Source organism: Bos taurus, chromosome 15, assembly GCF_002263795.3.
Source record: "Bos taurus isolate L1 Dominette 01449 registration number 42190680 breed Hereford chromosome 15, ARS-UCD2.0, whole genome shotgun sequence".
Lineage (NCBI taxonomy): Eukaryota > Metazoa > Chordata > Mammalia > Artiodactyla > Bovidae > Bos > Bos taurus.
Genome location: NC_037342.1, coordinates 43,412,387 through 43,434,749, shown reverse-complemented (window position 1 = coordinate 43,434,749; position 22,363 = coordinate 43,412,387). Strand labels below are relative to the sequence as shown.

The 22,363-nt window shown below is 38.4% G+C and overlaps 1 protein-coding gene across 4 annotated transcripts in view; it reads right to left on the bottom strand.

The window, feature by feature from the left end:
• DENND5A (DENN domain containing 5A) overlaps positions 1 to 22,363 on the bottom strand; it is a 94,427-nt gene that overhangs the window by 34,570 nt on the left and 37,494 nt on the right. For 3 of the 4 annotated variants that reach the window (XM_002693106.6, XM_005216096.5, XM_024975808.2), the window contains exons 2-5: positions 16,883 to 16,954; positions 16,036 to 16,145; positions 12,980 to 13,637; positions 7,707 to 7,894 (exon numbers count right to left, since the gene is read on the bottom strand). In XM_002693106.6, the coding sequence (XP_002693152.2) occupies positions 7,707 to 7,894; positions 12,980 to 13,637; positions 16,036 to 16,145; positions 16,883 to 16,954 (1,028 nt within the window). The remainder of the gene's footprint in view (positions 1 to 7,706; positions 7,895 to 12,979; positions 13,638 to 16,035; positions 16,146 to 16,882; positions 16,955 to 22,363) is intronic. The other variant, XM_059875107.1, reaches the window with a different exon arrangement.

The window sequence follows — 22,363 nt, the reverse complement described above, 5'->3', positions numbered from 1 at the left end:
TGCCAACAAAGGTCCATCTAGTCAAAGCTTTGGTTTTTCCAATAGTCATGTATGGATGTGAGAGTTGGACTATAAAGAAAGCGAAGTGCCAAAGAATTGATGCTTTTGAATTTTGGTGCTGGAGAAGACTCTTGAGAGTCCCTTGGACAACAAGGAGATCCAACCAGTCAACACTAAAGAAAATCAGTCCTGAATATTCATTGGAAGGACTGATGCTGAAGCTGAAGCTCCAGTACTTTGGCCACCTATGCTAAGAGCTGACTCATTTGAAAAGACCCTAATGCTAGGAATGACTAAAGGCAGGAGGAGAAGGGACAACAGAGGATGAGATGGTTGGATGGCATTACTGACTGAGTTTGAGCAAGCTCCAAGAGTTGGTGATGGACAGGGAGGCCTGGCGTGCTGCAGTCCATGGGGTCACAAAGAGTCAGACATAACTGTGCAACTGAACTGAACTGCCTTGCTGGATTCTAATACAAATGTAAAACAACAATCTGTTGGAAAAGAATAGTCTTCAACAGACCAATCTATTGTGGATGGATCAGTCAATAAATGTTTTGGGGACAAATGGACATTTAGAAATGTTAAAAGTATAATACCATACTCAAAAATAAATTTGAGATAGACTGAAGATTTAAATATAAATAAAGCCACTTTGTCATTAAAAAAAATTTCTACCTTTTAGAGACACATATGAAATACATGATGATATAATAATGTTGGGTGAGATCTGCTTCAGAATAATCCAGTAGGGTTCATCCAGTAGGGTAAATGGGGAAAGGGTGGAGGATACAGAAAGAAGAGTTGGCCATGAGTTGATGATTACTGTGCAATGATGGATGTTAGCCTCTCTATTTTTACGTATGTTCAACATTTTCCATAACAAAAGGTGAAAAAATATAAAAACATTCACAAAAGTATTAAAAGAAAATATAAATGATTACTATTAAGCCTTAGGGTAGAGAGTTGGGCTTTCTAAACTTTGGTGGTGGTGGTGGTGGTGGTGGTGGTGATGGTGGTTTAGTTGCTAAGTCGTGTCTGACTCTTGCGACCCCATGGACTGTAGCCTACAAGGCTCCTCTGTCCATGGGATTCTCCAGGCAAGAATACTGGAGTGGGTTGCCATTTCCTTCTCCAGGGGATCTTTCCAACCCAGGAATCAAACCCGGGTCTCCTGCATTGCAGGCAGATTCTTTACCAAATGAGCTACAAGGGAAGCTTTAAACTTTATTCAAGGTTAAAAACCTTGTATAAATACTGCCATTAAAAAATTTTTTTTAATAATCTGGCAAACAATAATTGTCATACATAACATGTAAAAGATTAATATTCAAAGAAAGTATTGAGATAAAGCTAATTCATCCAGCTGGAAAATGGCTATGAAAGGCAAACAGAAGAAGTTTCTGTTAATTTCGAATATATGAAAAGATGTTCAGTTTCACTAATAAACCAAGAAATGCAAACAAAATATTTTTACCTACTAAGTTAGCAAAAATGTAAAAGATTTACAGTGTCCAACCCTGCCAAAGTTACTAGGAAACAAAGACTGTTACTGGGAATGTGAGTTGACAACTTTCTGGGAACAATCTTAAAGACGTTATTTTTTTAAACCAGTCCAACCCAGAAACTAGAAATTACCAATATTTTTATCTACCAATGTACTTCTCCCCAACCTACACAGTTTTACCCCCAGGTAATCACTATCCTGAATTCTATGTTATCTTTTTGCCTTTTTTCATTTATCACATATGTATACATGCCTTTAGATTCTTTGCTTGTTTTTAAATTCTGTAAAAGGATCACTGCTCTTTAAGTAGTCTTGTGGTACTACTTTTCTTCACTCAACATTGAGTTACTAACAATCAGCCGTTTTGTTTTATTTAACTATCCATTATTCATTTTCACTCTTACACAATATCCCACTGTGTGTATATATAACAATTTATCAATCTTCTCATCAAAAGGCCTTCAATTAGCTTCCTGTGTATTGCTTTTACACTTTCATACATGTTTTCTTGGACACAAGTACAAGATTTTCTCTTGGTTATATCCTAGGAGTGAAACTGCTATGTCATAATGTATGCAAATATTCAATTTTACAAGATAAGTCCTAGCTGCATTCCAAAATGGTTATAACAATTTACATTTTTGCCAACAATCTAAAGTGATCCTACTAATAATCCAAGTATTTTCCAAAACTTGGTATCATCAGATTTCTTAATATACCCACTTGAGTTCAGTTTAGTCGCTCAGTCGTGTCCAACTCTTTGCAACCCTATGGACTGCAGCAAGCCAGGCTTCCCTGTCCATCATCAACTCCCGGAGCTTGCTCAAACTTATATCAATCAAGTCAGTGATGCCATCCAACCATTTCATCCTCTGTTGTCCCCATCTCCTCCTGCCTTCAATCTTTCCCTGCATCAGGGTCTTTTCCAATAAGTCAGTTATTTGCATCAGGTGGCCAAAGTATTGGAGCTTCAGCATCAGTCCTTCCAATGAATATTTAGGACTGACTTCCTTTAGGGTTTTAGGGTTTGACCTCTTTGCAGTCCAAGGGACTCTCCAGTCTTCCTTAGCACCATAGTTCAAAAACATCCATCCTTCGGTGCTCACCTTTCTTTATGGTTCAACTCTCATATCCATACATGACTACTGGAAAAACCATAGCTTTGACTAGATGGACCTTTGCTGACAAAGTAATGCCTCTGCTTTCTAATATGCTCTCTAGGTTGGTCATAGCTTTTCTTCCAAGGAGCATCTTTTAATTTCATGGCTGCAGTCACCACTTGCAGTGATTTCGGAGCACAAGAAAATAAAGTCAGATACTGTTTCCACTTGACTGGGTACATTTAATTTACACTTTCCTGATTACAAGAAATGTGTATTTTTTATGCAATCTCTCTTCATATGTTTAGCCCATTTATCTATTGGGTTGCTCATCTTCTTACCTATTTGCAAAAGTTCTTTATAATCTCCTGATGATAACTCTTTATAGGTTGTATGTGTCCTATACATATCTTCTCCTAGCTTTTATCTTTTCATTTAAAATGTCTTTTTCTTAATTAAAAAAATCAAATTTGTCAATCTTTTATTTTATGGAAAGTGTTTTCTTCATCTTGTTCACAAAGTTCCTACCCCGAGATCAAGACTGTACTAATGTTTTCTTCTAGATGATTTAAATTTTTGCTTTTGACATTTAAATGCTTATTCCACCTCAAGTTCACTTTGTTATGCGATTAAGGTAAGAATCCTTTTTTTCCTATGGACAAGCAATTTTTCCCGCTCCATTACTAAAAAGTTCTTTGACATGGTATGTATTATTATATATCAAAATGCTGTTCCACTGTTTCTGCTATTTATCCCTGTATCAGTAAGTCTTATATTCTAGGAGGCAGGAGGACCATATAGTAAGTCCAGCTTTATCTAACTATTCCACAGACTCTCAATCTATGAAAATTTCATGTTTTAACATGTCCATGTGCCATGTATGCATTCGTTCAATACACATTTGCTGACTGCATAAATTACTCCATTAACAAATCCATAACTAAAGAGAACTTTCCCATAACCAAGATTCAAAAATTAGAAGAATCACTTTAAAGTCCACTTTCCAGAGTTCCTCCACTAGAAAACAACTTTGAACCCTTCCATCCTTGTTAAATGCTTCCTTGTTAAAGAGCTAATACATGTTTAACACCTACTTTTACTTTTATTCCTTTAAGATTTTAAAATCATAAATGCCTTTGGATCAAGCAATTAAAAAATATAGTAAAGACAGAATTAAATCATCTAGTCTTGAAAATCACCTGCCTCACAAGCCCTGTCCATACAGCTAACGGAAGAAAGCACTGTGACCCCTCCCCCCAGAGGCACACAGTGCAATTATTTATCTTCTTGGTTCTCCTCTTTTTAGAGGGGGGAAAAAACAGTTTGTTCAATAGGAAACATAGAGGCAGCTAAACACAACTACATCCACTCAACAATGCTTGGCTGCCGTTTCTCCCACTGCTCTTGACCAAACACAGAACATCTGTGAAGAATCTGATAAACTCCAAATGCTGTACCCACATATTGCAGATACTCCTGGACAGAGGCGGCTGGAGAAAAGAAAGCAGCTCAGGTGCACTTCAGAGGTTAAGACAGGAGCCTCTGAGACAAAACTACTAGCCATTCTTCAGAGTTGGGCTGAGGCCGGTAGGGATAAGAAGGCAAAATGAAAAGAACGCCATTCAGCTACCAGCACAACAGCTTCATGCTCTTTCCTGTCAGGACACAGAGGGCTCTGACAAATAGAAATAACTTGAAATCTACCTCAAACCCCTTTCCTTATCTGAAAAGAGGCCAACTCCTGCAAACAGCTTGAGGGACAAGAAGAAGCCTGGAAGAGGCACTGAACCCAAGTGATCAGTTTTCTTCAGTTAACCTTCTATCTCATCAGGAGAGGCCATGGGAAGACTTAGCTACTCTGGGGCAGTGATCACAGAGATATCCCAAACCACAGAAGTTTCCCAAATCCCTTCCTGCAAAAGATCACAATGGTCTTTCCCAGCCCTGAGTTCCTAGCACCAAATCACAGACAGCCTCACTGGTTAGTCTCAACAGATTACTAGGGAAAAGCTACTGACAAAGTATCCTGAAAAAGAAGGAAAGAAAGAGGGGCCCAAGACAGAAAGAAGGAACACCCCCTCCCCCAACACAGTTGTGGAGGAACTGCCTCCTTCCTGTGCTCAGACAATGAAACCCAAAAGAGAAGCACAGGACAAAGAAAGCTTCACAAAAGCAGCACAGCACTCTCACTTGCTCAGAGCCAGCTGAGCTCATGTGTTGGTGTAAAAAGAAACAAAGAGCTTTTCACAGACTTCTGATACCCAAAGATGGGGCAGCAACTGATGAATTCTGACTTGGCGGGGTTAGGGAATGTACACTCTTTATGCCTCTGGATAAAGTCCCTTTTATAGATCGAGTGTGCCCGACCCCAATACCCTAATGATGTCCACTTGCAAAGGCCTAAGTGAATTTCCCAGCCTTAGTTATCTCTGGGTGGTAAAATCTGAGGTAATTTTTTACTTTATACTTCTGTGCAGTTAGAATTTGAAACTATAAATGTATCATCTCTGACACATCTTAAAATTATCTTTCAAAAATATTATCACTCTCCATTCATTATGTGTACCTTTGATGATGCTTTACTCCTTGAGAAACCCCCTCGTTCCTTACTAGCCTAAAGTTTACCAGGGGGACTACACAGACTCAGCTATCCCAGAGGTCATCTGCTAAAAATTAAGGTAGAAAATATCCAGCTGTGTAACTATCCCCACAAACACATGATCTTCAGAGGGACTGGCTGGATGAAGTGGGACTCTGAACCCTAGAACTGCTTATAAACTACACACAGGTATTCTCCAACCTACCACTCCTTCTCAAGGGGACCACAAGGAGAGGCAGAGTACAAAAGATGCAGCAACAGTGGCGGCTGCAAAGTGGAAGCTCCAACATCCCAGAACAGAGTGAGATTCTGGGTTTCTCAAACAACCCACAGTCTCTCAAACAGTCCTGTTAAGAAAACTGCTGGTCTCCCAGCAGCCTCTTCACACACCCACATACCCGAAGCACACACAGAATGATACTGAGAGACCCTACAGGAAATAGAACTTGACCGCAAGTATACAGCCAGCTGATGCCAAAGATGAAAATAAAACAGAAATCTGGCTTCTTGCCTAGTGACCTATTTATCAGATTATGCATGCCTCTTTGCCTTTCTACCTTGAATCATTTCTACTGTTATTCTCATTTGACTTCTACAAAATTATAGTTAGGTTTACCAGTAAGAAGTGTCAATATTAAATATGCAATCATTTAAAGCAACAACAAAAAGCTCTCCACACTCCAATCTTTGATATCTACTCTTCAGGCATATTTATCAGTAGACAAATACATAGAAAAACCCAATACCCCAAAATGCAATGGTATTCTCCATCATTGTGAAAATCAAAATGGAGTCAGTATTGCTAAAAGAGATCTCTAAAATGGAGTCAGGAGGCCACTAAGGAGGTATCATGTTTGCACGACTCAGTCTGGATGGATTTAGACCTTTTGGCCTGATGAAATCACCTAGAACACCTCCAAAAACTCAAGATACTAAAAGGCCCTTACCCTTAAACAATTTGTGACAGTCTATATATTTATAGGACCCCTACCATAAAATAACTTGTGATTTCTTAAGGACAAATATTCTGACTTAGGTTAGAGTCGATCCCAACTCTCACAGGGCAACTTTTAACAACTTCATGGTTTTTTGTCCTTATAAGGCCCCGATTCTTTCTCTTCCTTGGAACACTCTTTCAGGGGTTACCAAATCTGATTCTCCCCAATTGCAAATCTTAAGTCCCCAAATAAACTCTGTTCTTTTTGCAGACTTCTGAATTTTTTTTTTAGCTGACATCATTTAGATCTTTTCTTTCTTAATTCACCTTGTCCCACCCCAAAAAGCACAAAGCACTATAAAATCAAAGAAGCAAAGGAAGTAAAAAAGCAAAAACTACAAAGAAGACATTTTGATTCTAAAACCAAAGGACAGAGAAAAAGAGATGCATCTGAATATAATTTAAATATTGGAGGTATGATCTAATTATCAGGATTGTTCATCACTGTGGCTACCCAGACATGCCCAACAACATGAGGCTGCTCAGACCCAATTCCATGAGAATGGCTTCTTCTTTGGAGGTCCTTTTACTCATATTCCTCAGTTATACATAAAAATCTTCCCCCAAAAAATCACTGGTAGAGGGATGAGACCATTGTGTGAATACTCCAAAGTGTTCTTCCCAGGCCTTTCCACTGACTATGAAATTCAGAGTAGTAAAGCCCAATTCCCCCAGCTAGTTTCATACCAGCCACCAAATGACCAAAAGAGGTAGACGAGTTTTACCTGTAGTTCTAGGAAAATAAACAGTAAACAATCTTATTTCTAAGGGTGCTTTAAATTTATTTTAGAATGAAGTACTAAATAAATAAATTCTTATTTTTAATCAGTTATGTTAGTATTTAAAACAATAGAAAAGACTTTGAACAGGCCATTCTCACAGCAAGAGAGGAAATGCATTATCTCAAGGCCTAAATTATCTTGAGCAAGGAAAATTTTCAAAGATGTCTCAGTACTACAAGAATCACCATGATCTGGTCAACTTTTACAGAGCAACTGTGGCCTGTAAAAGAAAACCAATGATTTATTAACATAAGTCTGGCTACTAAAGTAGCTATAAAATCATATTATGTGGAATTTCTTTAAATAATATGAAATAGTATATAAATAAAATACAATTTAAATGTATGATAACTGTTGAAGCTAAGTATTGAAATATGCTACTCTCTTCCATGTAAATTTAAAATTTTACATAATAAGATTTTCTAATAAATGTCTTAAAAATACATAAAATCCTGTGTTTAAAAAAATGTGCATGAAAAAGGCAGTTCATAATAGTATAAACACAGAGATTACAATAAATGTATGTCAGGTGATAAGTGTTTCCGGAATGATATAAATTGAGCTAAATGTTAATTATTTTTACTTTTTTCCTGGAAAGTTATTTATGTTCTCCAAAAAACAAACTTGGCAATACCACCCTGGACTCATCCCAAAGCTCTTGTCTCCCAAATCTTGTATCAGGGCCACAGGCACCAGCACCCAAGCTCCACATTTCTCTTACCTCTTGAGGCAGCTCCAGTTTTGACCGGTCATCCAAGCCATTGGAATGCAAGCCCATCAAGTATGGCACAGGAGCATCTAAGAAATGTAGGAGAGAAGCCGGGAGAATAGGAACATAGACATGCTGCCACTGGAAAGGAAACATGAGAGCTGTAATTGTCTCCGCCACAGTCATCAGTCGCTGGTAATCTAGGTCAAAAAAATAAACACATACACACAAACCAGTCAAAAACAAGGCATCTGCTTCTCCAATGGTAATTTAAAATGTTTAATACAATTCCCCATGTAGAAAGAACAGTGTAAACTTCAGCAAGGGTATGCTCAGAGCATGATTCTCTTATGGGTATCAGAGAGACAACCCAGAAACCTCAGTGGATCACATGCTGAAGTATACCCCCTCCCCCAACACATACACAGGTCCATTCTCATTATAACATTTAATAGAAATACAACAGAATTCATAAATGGCAACTTGCTCTAAATACTAAATGAGAATGCTAAGTAGATTCTCTTAGGTAGAAAGAGGGTAGAGAACTAGAACAAAAAGAAAAGGAACTGTGGTCTGGTTTCTAGTCAGCATGAATGCCAAACACCTCATTTACCACTTACATGAGTCTGCATTCTATAAAGAGCTGATGTGAACTCTGCAGTCAAGATCAAGACCAAAGAACCACCAACCAAGCAGAAGCTGGTTTTCTACCCTTAGCTAAGTCTGCCCCCAACCTGACAACCTAGTGTCATTTTAACAGTTTGATAAAAACCTTCCCTAGAACTTGACAGACTCAGAAGACTGATTTTCATTACTCAAAAGCCTATTCTAGGTCAGGGAGCATAGCTTGGAAGAGAAGGCTTATGTTCAAAGTTTAGCTTTTCTTTAGGATGCAATTTCTAGACTTTTTTTTCTTTTTGTTTTTGGAGTTTTATTTTTAAAATAAGCAAAGCCAATACAATAGATTTATTAAAATCAAAATTTAACAAGTTACTATTTACAAATGGTATGATGGTTTGATACTTAAGGACAAAGTAGGAACAAAAATTTTAAAACCATATGAGTAATATCCTCTTGGAATGGTTGATTTCAAATGAGTGAGTTTTCACAGGGGTTAAACAGCTTTATTCACTAAAAACTCAGCCCACTATTTAAGCAAATCCCAGCTTAAAGGAGTTATAAGTAACAAAAAGCTTTCCAGAAAATGAAGACAAATGAGTAGGAAGTGAGCAGAAGCTGATATGCATCAACTAGATAGAGAAGTTTTAGCAAAGCATCCTGTGTGGTCACCAATAAAACTCTGGAGCAGCTTACACGTTGTTCCTGACTAAACATGACCTGGAAATAGTTTTTGGTTTTTTTGTTTAACTAGTAATGCAATAATTAAAAGCTGATGACTAAAACTTCATCATCTCAAACATTTACAGGTGGCCCTCTGCTTCCCTGGTGGCTCAGCCGGTAAAGAAGCTGCCTGCAATGAGGGAGACCTGGGTTCAATCCCTGGGCAGGGAAGATCCCCTGGAGAAGGGAATAGCTACCCACTTCAACATCCTGGTCTGGAGAATCCCATGGACTCTACAGGCCATGGGGTTGCAAAGAGTCAGAGACGACTGAGCAACTTTCACTTCACTTCACTCCACTCTCTATCCACAGTTCCACATTCAAGGATTCAAACAACCATGGATTGTTCATTCTTATAGTACATATTTATTGAAAAAAATCCACATAAAAGTGGATCCATGTAATTAAAACCCATGTTTTTCAGTGTCAGCTGTTTCAAGAAACATGGGCTTCCCAGGTGGCACTAGTGGTAAAGAATCTGCCTGCCAATGCAGAAGACACGGGTTCCATCCCTAGGTCAAGAAGATCCCCTAGAGGAGGGTATGGCAACCCACTCCAGTATTCTTGCCTCGAGAATCCCATGGACAGAGTACCCTGGCGGGCTACAGTCCATGGGACCGCAGAGTGTGACAGGACTGAGTGACTGAGCACAGTCAAGAAACAGTAACTAAAAAAGCAACAAGACTTACACAAGTCTATACATCACCCAGGAGACAGGAGTCTGAAACATCATTACTTAAAACAAGTTGCAAAGTGAAGCCTCAGGAACCATACTCAGTCAACAGAGGCTTTTCTTATTTGTTCTGCAGTGTTTAACAAGAACATTGTTATGAACGTTTAAAAATCAAAAATTTCACATAAAAAATCTGGGTCCTCGTGAAAAACTGGAAGATCTAGAAACATCAGGCCAGGATTTCCAAAGGAATTAACTGGAGCTAACTACTGGCTGTCCATTTTAGATGGACACTATTCAATTCAACACAGTCTCTATTACTTCAAATCATATCCAGAATCCAACCATTTCACACCACTTTGCTGTTACCTCCTTAGTGAAGAGACAACATAGAGTCTCACTGCGATTATTACAATGGCCTCCTAACTAACATTATTCAGACTTGGCCCATGGACCATATCTGGAACAATTTGACCTCAAAATAAAAAAAATTAATTATAGTAATGGACCATATAACCTACTGAATAAAATAAAAATATGAGTCCATACAATAATAAACAAGGGAGAATGAAATGTTCTTCCTCACAGTAAAAAGCAACCAGCCTGGTAACTAATTCAGACTAGAATTATCAAAGAATGCTAAAGCTATTAGGTAAAACTCTGAAGAGCAACAATAAATTTACAGAGTTTCAAAGTATCAACTCACAAATTAGTTATTAATTACAAAGGGAAAAAATGATAATGTTCAGTTAAGAAATTCAGCAGACGTCATCTTAACCAAGTGATCAAATTAACATTATCAAAAATGGGACAAGCGAACATCATGTGCCTCCTGTGATAAAAACAGACATGATGTGCCTCTTGATATAATGCACTGAGAGAACCACTACATCACTTCTGTGATATCACAGCCAAAAATGTATAACCTGAATCTAGCCAGAAGGAAACATCAGAAGAAAAACCCAAATGGACGTTCATTCTACAAAATACCTTGCCTGTACTCTACAAAAACGTCAGTCATGAGAGACATGAAGAATTGACTACTAAAAGCAATATGCATACTGCATACGTTACTGGACTAAAATTCTGAACCAGGAATTTTTTAATTATCATTCACTTTTATGTAGAGTCTAAGAAATTAAACTAGGTTATAACAAAAAAGAAACAGACTCATAGATATAGAGAACAAACAAATGAGAGGTAAAAACTATTATGTATAAAATAAGCTACAAGGACCTATTGTACAATGCAGGGAACACAGGGAATATTGTCTGTATTCTCTGACAATATTTTATAACAACTACAACTGAAATATAACCCTTAAAAATCATGAATCACTATGGTGTATGCCTGAAACTTACATAACAGTGTATCAACTATCCCTCAATTTTTAAAAATTTATCATAAAGGACATTATTGAACAATGGTAAATAAAAGCTGAATACAGTATTATTATTTTGTCAATGTTAAATTTCCTAAATTTATTAATCATATTATGGCTATGTTAAAAAATGTTCTTGTTCTTACAAAATAAAAGCTGAAGTACTAAGGAATCAAGGAACATGGAATCTACAGTGACTCTCAATGGTTCATTTATGTTCACACACATACAGAGATACAGAGGGAATGATAAAACAATGCACCCAAATGTTAACAATTGGTGAATTGTGGCAGAGTATACAAGAGTTCTTTGAATATTTCTTACAACTCTTCTATAAGCTGGGAATGATTTCAAAATAAAAAGTCAAAAATCTTAAAACCTCCAATGACTAAACATCTCAGAGTAACAAAGTCCTTACAGTGGCCTACAGGACTCTACAATTTGGCCTCCTGTTAAGTCTCTAACACCATCTGCTATTAAGCGCCTGCTCTCTCACACCATTTTATCCATCAAGCACCCTCACTGTTCCTGGACATACTAACTACATTTTTGTCTCAGAACCTTTCTATTTCTTGTGCTCTTTGCCTGGAAAACTTTTCCTACAAACATTAACATGGATCACTCAGAGAGGTCTAATCTAATCACTCTATCAAAAACTGGAATTTCCCTTCCCCCAATACTATCCTCTTTACTGTTTAACTTTTTATTAAAATTACTATATTATTTTTATTAGCACCTGACATACTGTACATTTATCTATTTAATCACCTCTCCAAAAAAGAGAGGGGTGGAGGGAATTCCCTATCAGTCCAATGATTAAGACTTGGTGCTTCCACTGCCAGGGCCTAGATTTGGGGTTTGGGTTGGGGTTGGGGAACTAAGAGCTCACAAGCCAAGCAAGCAAAAATCACCTCTTTCCCACTGAAATGTAAGTTCTATTATAGCAGGAATGTTTATCTATTTTGTCCACCCTGAATCTCCAGCCCCTAGAATAACGCCTGGCACACAACATACTCTCAGTAAATATGTTCTGAATGAACAAATTTCATGTTACTTAATTCACTCCCTTAATAAATATTTTTTCCTTCTGCTCTACTTTATTGTTTTGTCCAAATCCACTGCTCAAAATCACTTAACGTCTCATTTATAAAAACAATTCAGTTATAACAAACAACAGAAAAAAGCAACACATCTTCATTTTTTCAAATATATGAAGGGTCCTCACTACCGTCAGGCTGAGGAAGGGGCAGAAACAACTCTGCAGAGTGATAGGACAAACTGGTAAAAGTGTGTCCCACAAACATCAACTCCTGCCTCCTCTTTTCAGCCATCAGCCAGACTTAGGAGACAGGGTTCTCCTCCCAGACTGGAGAGTCCAGCAAAAGGCCATGATGATAGTCAATAAGAAATGGTAGGCCTCTCATGTTCCATTAGTTTGCCATCCAGCACGTGTGCATACCAAGTCATCTCAGTCATATCTGGCTCTTTCGAACTGTATGGACCATAGGCCACCAGGCTCCTCTGTCCATGGGATTCTCTAGGCAAGAATACTGGAGTGGGTTGCCATTTCCTCCTCCAGGGGGTCTTCCCAACCCAGGGATCAAACCCACATCACTTCTGTCTCCTGCCTTGGAAGGTGGGTTCTTTACCACTAGCGCCACAAGTTAATTTAGTTAATGCTAAATAGGGAATTCTGTATTTGTTCTTTGCAATTAGTTGACAATTCACATACTTGGAATTTACAAAAGCTGATGAGTCATGCAAAGCAAAAGATGTGGATTCTGCTCAAACTCTAACAGCCCTTGGCCTTTACAGTCACCCCCAGTTACCTGAATTGGAAAAAAAGAGAGGCCCTAGTCAGGAAGAGAGCTCTAGTAAGCACTGACTTACGCTGTGAGTAGAGCAGGATTTGAAACTCCAGAAGGGCACAAGTAAAAAGTTGAAACACATTCTCCACCCCAAGCAGTTCAAAGACCTCTTTGACAGGAAAGTCGAACAGGGGAAGCTCATTGGTACTTGGTCTCTGGCAGACGATTGGCCCATAGACACCAGAAAACTTCAAGGACCGGCCAGGAGGTGGGAGTGGCACCTCATATAGTACATTGTATATGTAGCTCTCAAGGGGCAGTGGAGGGGGCTGAGGCGAAGTGACTGCCTGGTGAAGCTGTTCCAGCACACTCCGACATGCTTTCATGAAGGACATGGGCGTGATGAGGCAGATGCACTTAGAGACGTAGAGTGTATCTCTGCTAATGTCGTAGGAGTTGAAGCGCTGCAGCTTGGTCCCAGGAGTGCCATCACCATCCTCCATGCCACTGAGGTCTCGGCTATCAGCAAGTGGAGCATGGAGGACATCATACTCTGCATTATGCATGTGGTAGAGGGTCTGCATTGCACTGCAGATCTGCTTGCTAGTCACCTCCTCATAAAACGTGAGAGCAAACCCAAAGGTCCGAGAGCCATCCTCCCTAGTGATAATAAAGGCATGGAACTGAGGCTCCCTGGGATCAGCCTGAGTCTTGAATGCCAGCCCTTTGGGCATGCATAGCTGTAAAAGACAACAAGAAAATAACAAGTGAGAACACACTGCTATTCCTCTTCTCAGAACACCATCACTACTTATTTATTAACACTTAAAGAGCACCTACTATGCTATGTGTCTGGAATATCAAGTCCAACACAGCAAACTATTTGCCCTAAAGAACTCCCATTCTAAGACACACACATAACTAAAATTCTAATGTAGTTATCAAGGCTATATAGAAGTATACACAAAGTACCAGAGGAACACAAGGAACACAAAACAACTCAGTCTCAGTCTTCATCAGAAAAGGCTTCAGAGATGAGCTTATGCCTGAACTCATTAGGCAGACAAGAGGAAGAAGGGTATTTAATGGGCACAAAAAAAAAGTGCATAAAGGAGGTTAAAGAAAGCTTGGAGAATTTAGGTAGGTGGTCAAGCATGACAGCATGTATTAGGAGATGATGCTTGAAACGTATCTAAAAACCAGATAGATGCAACTTCATACCTAAAAATAAACCAAGTTTTAAACTCTATCCAGTTCACAAGATTCTGTCAACAAAATCTTCTCTTTTCAGGGGGAAAAAAGGGGGAAGGGGGAGATGTTCATTTCATACAATGCAAAGAGATGACATAATCAGGATAAAGATGTACTTTTTTCACTTTAACTCAGATGGGTTATATAAAGAAACTGAACAGCTAATCAAACTGACCTGAATCAATCAGTTTTCATTTTCTACTTTTCCACCAACCTAGTCATACAAATGGACTTTGAGGAGCCTGGGTTAACAAGTACAAGGAGCTACATTATAGTATTCCCATTATTCTTGAACTTGACTTCTTAAAGCCTAAATGTTTCTAGAATATACCATGTTAAAAGGAAATAAGCACCAGCTGCTGTTGCTGCTGCTAAGTCGCTTCAGTCATGTCCGACTCTGTGCGACCCCATAGACGGCAGCCCACCAGGCTCCCCCGTCCCTGGGATTCTCCAGGCAAGAACACTGGAATGGGTTGCCATTTCCTTCTCCAATGCATGAAAGTGAAAAGTGAAAGGGAAGTGGCTCAGTCATGTCTGACTCTTAGCAACCCCATGGACTGCAGCCCACCAGGCTCCTCTGTCCATGGGGTTTTCCAGGCAAGAGTACTGGAGAGGGGTGCCATTGCTAGGAGTCAAAACACTTGAGGCTCTCTAGACTCAAACTCCTCCCCTGTAAAATGAAGATAATACTGTTTACTCTGCCTACTTCAGAGGCTTATTGTGTCCATTAAACAAGATCATCCACACAAAGCTATTAAAAAATAATGAAGTACAAAGATGTGGTGGTCAAGGGCAGAGTTCTGGAACTAGTATTTAAGCTTACTCAAACAGCTCCTTAACCATGTGACTTGAACACGTTAACCTCTCTGGATCTTAGTTTCTTTACCCATAAAATACGTGTGTCTGTGTTTATTTAATATTATCTACATGAAGGATTTCATTTTTTGCTGTTTAGTCAGTAGGTCGCGTCCAACTCATTGTGACCCCATGGACTGTAGCCCACCAGGCTTCTCTATCCATGGGATTTCCAAGGCAAGAACACTGGAGTGGGTTGCCATTTCCTTCTCCAGGGGATCTTTCCAACTCAGGGATCAAAATCACATCTCCTGCATTGGCACATGCGTTCTTTACCACTGAGCCACCAGGGTAGACCACATTAAGGGGTACTATGAGGATTAAATGAGTTAATTCATGTAAAGTACTTATCACAGTACCTAGCATAAGTTGAATACTCAATAAACATTATTCATGGTAGTATTCTTCTAGAGATTAAAAATGCTGCCCTATCTGTGTATTAAGTCACTTCCGTCGTGTCTGACTCTTTGCGACTCCATGGCCTGTAGCCCACCAGGCTTCTTTGTTCATGGGATTTTCCAAGTAGAACAGTGGAGTGTGTTGCCATTTCCTCCTCCAGAGGATCTTCCCAACCCAGGGATTGAACCCATGTTTCTTTGGTCTCCTGCACTGGCAGGCAGGTTCTTTACCACTGGCACCAGCTGGGTGCTAAAATTATACTAAAACAAAAAGATTCATTTTCGCCATATCACTCAGATATATACAGTACAAATTAAGAGGAAACTGCTTTAAATCTCATCATACAGTATCAGTGCTATAAGCAACTAACAGCTCAATCTCACAAAAAAGTTCACTAACCCAATACTAAGTACTTGTCTGACTCAACAGAAGCACACTGTGACTTTTGGTATAGCTGATATATTCTGAGTATTTGATACAGTGATCAAAATGCAGAATCATGAACAACATGCATATTACTTCTTCAGAAGTTACTGATACTAGGTGGAATCACAGCTACCATAGTCTGGACTTACAATCCTACTGTAAATTACTCTGTAAATTATCTCACACTTGTAGCTAACAAATACTAACCATTCCCACTGCATCTTGGTCAAAGGGATTCCAGTCCACATTCTCAGGATATCGTGCAAGGACCTTAGACTTGAATGTTCGTCTCAACGGTGTCTGCTCAAAATTTTCTCCTGCAAGAAAAAGAACGAAGCAAATCATCTCCACAAAGTCCCTTGAAACACAGGGTTATGAATATCTGAGCTTGGCAGTCCAGCAAGGTACAGAAATGAAGGCAAAAGGTTAGTATGTCAACCATCTAAGAACAGGAAAGGCATTATAGTTATTAGATTATAGATCAGTAAAGAAGCTGGAAAAGTTTAGCATGGTTAATACTGGATACTGCTAGATACCTTGGCTTTTCTTTAAAATGAAATCATTACTACAAATCCAATAGTTAATCTTACTGGGAGAAGAGGGGAGAAAACACAAGGAAAGATGAAAGACTGTATCATTTTTTTTCCCTAAAAGCAACATTTACTTTGGTAAAAGTCAACTGAAAACATGACAGAAGCATAAATTATTTTAAATTCAAAATAAAGTATGCATTTCTATGATCTCTGAAAAAATACAAGGCGGATTTTTCAGGATAAATGAGTTATTTGTCAGTTGAGAATCATTTGAAATTTCTGAAATTCTCCTTTGTTTCCTCCGTCCCCTCCTAAAAGCATTAAGAATACACAGAAATAAGGACATTAAGGAGAAAAGAGGAAGAATCAAAGAACCCACCACCTAGAAGGATAGGAATATGAAAAATGTATTGGTGGGAAAAGGCATAAGAAAGTTAGAATGTCAAAGGGTACAAAATGCCACCGCAGAGACTTATATAAGAGCCACCAGAACGCTACGGGTGTTTCAAGTTTGTTTTTACCTTCAGTTGTACTTGAAATGAAAGAGCTGGCACCATCCCTGGCTTTAGAAGCCTGTATGTACTGGCATAATGCTATATGATAAATAAAATAACACAGGATTACAATAAAGCAATGTTATTCAAACTTTTTTGACCATGACTCCAGTATGAAACAAAGTTTACATCATGAAGCAATAAACACATACATATTACGTATACATAAATTCACTTAAAACAAAAATTTCACCCAAAAATACTTACCCTTACTACATGAGATATCTTTTCATAATTTCTACTCTACATCATTTAAAACCAAAATGCTACCTGCAGACCTACTAATGGCCACGATTCACAGCTTGAAAAACATTACAATATAGTATAATGGGATAAAGAGCTCAATAGATTAAAGTACTATAAAGCCAGTAGTGCTTTCTCTGAAAGTATACCACCAAATATTGTTTTTCCCAAGGAATGAGGGAGAAGGGGACAAATTAAATGCACCTAAATATTTCAAACATATAAATTTACTAGTAATCATGGAAAAATATGTGGGAAACATGACCAAGGACAATTCAATTGAATTACATATCTATTTACTGAGTAATCGTGTTATACAAGGGCCTTAGGTACTGTGGAGGATAGAGATGAACCACCTATCCTCAAGAACCGTTCCATCAAACGTATATGAAACATTCTATAGGAAAAAGAACATATACAAATAACAATTTTGCAGGGAGGTTATTAGGTGGGAGGCTCCAGCTTATGTGATCTATCCATTCAGAGCACACTTGCACAGGATCCTGTTCATGTGTTCCAGTTGCCAGAATAAATTCTGCTCAAACTGAAGTTTTTCTAAGTTGGCTTAGAACCCCAGGAGGCTGGTGATTATTAAGGAAGATGCACTTCTCACCAACACAAGATTGGGATGAACCTAAAGTCAGACAGTCCTTCACTTTAAATCAGCCTGATGCTGGGAGGGATTGGGGGCAGTAGGAGAAGGGGACGACAGAGGATGAGATGGCTGGATGGCATCACTGACTCGATGGACGTGAGTCTGAGTGAACTCCAGGAGTTGGTGATGGACAGGGAGGCCTGGCATGCTGGGATTCATGGGGTCGCAAAGAGTCAGACACAACTGAGCGACTGAACTGAACTGAACTGAGAGGCATCTTGAAAGCTTCTGGGAGAAAAAAAGTTTATATTAATTCTAAGGCACCTGTTCCAGAAACTAATAATCATTCCAGTCAGAAAGTTACTGCTTTTATAATTAAAACCTTCACATCCATTTTCTGTCAGGTTCTGTCCATCATTGTCATCATAAGCCCACTTACTCATAATCTTCAACTTCTGACAAGGCCCAACCTTCTTTCTGTTAATAAAGCAAGTTCTACAATTTCAATTTCTCTCACATCCAATCCCTTCTTTCAAACTGATTTTTCTGAAACTCGTATCTAGCAAGTTTCATTTCTCAAAATACATTTGGTAATGTTCACTGAAGAAAACTTGCAAAATCAGCAGGCAGCTGGTGATATTGGAAGCAATGCAACAAAGCCCTACAGCTATGTCAAGAGAGTCTCAGAGCTTTCACTAACACCTGCAGAGTGCAAAGAGCCCACCCATGCAAGCCTGCACTCACTGTACAAAGTAATTAAACTGCAAGCAGCTGACAAAAGATCTTGTCTACATTCTGACAGTCTCAGAATGTATTTTTAAACTGTATCCAATTCTGAGAGAAGATAAACTATTTCTTCCTCATAAGCTTCTTTACTTTTAATTGTCAGTTTTCTCATTTCTTTCTTAGTAGGCTAAAAAATCCCCTCAGTAAAAACCACAAAACATCTGAACATACACAGGAGTCAGGGCGGTTAGCAATGTCCTATACGAAAGCCTTCAGAGAAAGACATTTTCCTCAGATGGCTATGAGGTACCCCCTAAGACCTGAAGAGCATTCAAAAGATCAAACAGGGGACTATTTAGGGGGAGAATTTCAAAGCAGTGAGATGAAGAATGGAGCCAAAAGTGAACATGATGAGCTGACCTGGAATGTAGACAAAGAGGAGGAGGAAAGCTACGATCACAGAAGTGGTCTTCAGATCCTCAGTCCCCACCACCACCTCTCCAGTTCCTACTCCTTCTTTAAACAAGCTGAGTACAGAAGTCTTGTTAAATAGTCAGTTTCTGAGTAAACGCACAGCAGACAGTGCCTCTTAGACAAAAGTCCTGCTGTGTATTAGACTGAACCAGTAGCAGGAGCATAGTATTTTCACTGCAAGGGGAAAGATAATGTGCAAAGAATAGGTATAAGGGCCCAGAGACCAAATCATGTTCATTATAGACACCATATGAAGTGTCATAAAGTAACAGAGAAAGGAGATCACAAACCTAAGATCTTTTTATTAAAAACAACTTAATCACTGTTCATTTACTGAGCGCTGAGTTTTTCAGAGAATAAGCAACACACACATATTGCCTCAGGAACATCTAGATAGCCCTATCTCCTCAAACCTACACATGTCACAGGTCCCTAAATCCTCAGTTATTTAGACCTCTGGAAATTCAAACAATACCAGGAATATGACATCACAACCACAGCTGTTCCATTGTTCTATAAACAATAACTAATTATTTGCCCAACACAAATGTCAGCAGGTCTGAACATCAAAACTAAGGCCCATTTCTAACAACAACTGAAAAATTAGTCAACTAGGTATCAATCTATCTTTGTGAATCTGCCCTCTGGAAAGTACAGTTCAGATAAAATCACAACAGATTTTCTTTAAAAGCCTGCATGCCTTACAAGGACTTCTAATAGGTTCTTTGTTTACTTGTCCTGCTTTGGCCAAGCCAGAAACAAACTGACATTGGTATTGCTATTAGCTTCTTAGTACTAGCTTGATTTGAATAACCCTGAATGAGGGATGCTGATGCTGAGAAGCTTCAAAGGAACCCCTAAACTCTGCAATGCTTTACAAATTTTTGTAGGAAGACGTCTGCATTTTTCTGGGGAGAAAACACAATTTCTATCAGATCTCAAAGGATTTCATGACTCAAAAAAGTTAAAACCACAGCTCCAAATATTTCTAATTTGGGCAGAAAATATTTTGACCACTTAAAAGTTAACCTAAATGAGCAGGTTTTCACAGAGTCTAAAATGAAATACACATACTACTAAATAACTGCTTTCCAGGTTGATAATGACCCAAATTAGGACATTATTTTCTCCATTCTTACCATGAAAAGCCTATGTTGATTGCTTCATGTGAGCAAGTTAAAATAGAAAATACCTCAAAACTTCTGTCTGAAGTCCAGGTCATCAGAAAATGTTCATCAAGACCTCCACATTTATATTAAACTTATTATGTTTGTGTTTTTAAGTGGTAGAGCAGATATGAAAAGGTAGGTCTACCTGAGGAAGACCCAGTATAGTTAAATCTCAACCTGGTTTATGCTGAACCACCTAACTTCTCCAGATCATTGCGTTAGCTTAGATTCAAGCAAAATAAAAGTAACCGTTATTTCCTGGGAAACTGTTTATAGAATACATCTGTTATACCTACATCTTGGATTAGATACACCAAATAAAATGAATAAATTCAATTTCTAAACTATCAGTAGTCAGAGTTGGGAAACTGTTTATAGAATATATCTGTTATACCTATATCTTAGATTAGATACACCAAATAAAATGAATAAATTCAATTTCTAAACTATCAGTAGTCAGAGTTGGGACACACTAAAGGAGCTTTATATAAAATTTGAAGTGTTTTTTTTTTAAAAAGCTGAGAACATTTTTATATCTGGTCCCTTGGAAGACATAGGGAGGATAATATAAGTATCGGTGAAACTAAAAGAATAAATAAACAACAACAAAAAAATGACTTTGTCAAAAGAGTAATTTATATCTAGTTTGATGGAAGTTCTACTTACAGCCATGGCAGAAAGTCTCCTATGACACTCCTGCAGATAAACTATGAACTCCAGATAAAATATAAAAAACAACTACCCAAAGGTGTGTGTGTGTGTGTTAGTTCAGTCTTGTCTGACTCTTTGCAACCCCATGGACCATAGCCCACCAGGCTCCTCTGTCCATGCAATTTCCCAGGCGAGAATACTGGAGTGGGTTGCCATTCCCTTCTCCAGTGCATCTTCCCATCCAGGGACCAAATCCGGGTCTCCTGCACTACAGGCAGATTCTCTACAGTCTGAGCCACTATGAAAGCCCATCCAAAGGTAATAGAGAACAAAAAACAGGCAGATTGTGAAAGGAGATGGAGGGTCAACTCTGGGGAAAAGGTAATAACACTGGAAAAGAGTCCCCTTTTGGCTAGGCAGGTCCGAGTCTGTGCCATGAGAGGTGGCTAAAATTCAGATAAAAATCCAGTCTTATTAGCTTGAAGAACCAGAGAACAGACTTTAAAGGCAACCATAACAGCTGAGAAGTGAGGGAGGGAAATTCCAAGGAGAGCCAGAGAGGGGGTACCACTAACTGTATAAATGCTGCTCAAGTCTCTGACTGATCCCTGAACCATAAGTGCATGGAACAGACCCCAAACAGCTAAATTAGGGCTAAAAGAACTGAACTGAGATTTAAGCTGCTGCTCACTGCTGGGAAACGAACAAAATTCAATGTTCTCTGAAGGAAAGTGACAGAATTCAGAGTCTCTATAACATACCATACACAATGTCAAGGACACAATCTAAAATTGTTTAGCATATAAAGAAACAAGAAACATGACCCATTCTCAAGAGAAGAGTCAAAAGAAACTGACTTTGCATTGACCCAAATGTTTGGTTTAGCAGTCAAGGATTTAAAAGAGGGGTGTTCATAATGAATGAAAAGCCAGTAAATCTCAGCAAAGAAATAGATACTATAATTAAATGGATGGGAAAAGTAGAATGGAGATGCAGAAGAGTTAGTGAACTGAAAAACAAATCAACCACAACCACAAAGTAACCAAACTGTAAAACAGAAAGAAAAAAGATTAGAGAGAAAAGGGGGGCCAAGGGAGGGAAACCAGAGATATGGGAGACAGCAAGTCTAACATACATATAATTGGAGCCCCAAAGGAAAGAAGAGCAAATGTGGTTAAAAAGAATATTTGAAGAAATAATGATCAAAAATTTCCCAAATTTGGTAAAAGATATAAATTTACAGAGTCAAGAAGCTCAGTCAAGAATTCCAAGCAGAATAAATACCAAGAAAATGATATGCAATTAAATTGTTGAAAAAACAAAATTTTAAGAGAAAAGATTGAATGGAGCAAAGAAAAAGAATACATTACATTAAGTAGAAAAATGATTGAAATTACTACTGCTTTTTATCAGAAACAGTAGGGATTAGAAGACATGGAAAACATTCTACATATACTAAAAGAAAAAAAAGCCTTTGTCAATCTAGAACTTTACAAACAAAAATTCTTCAAAATTGAAGGCAAAAATTAACACATTTCAGGTAAAACAAAGCTGAGAGAATTCACTGCTGCAGACCTGCACTTTCAAGAA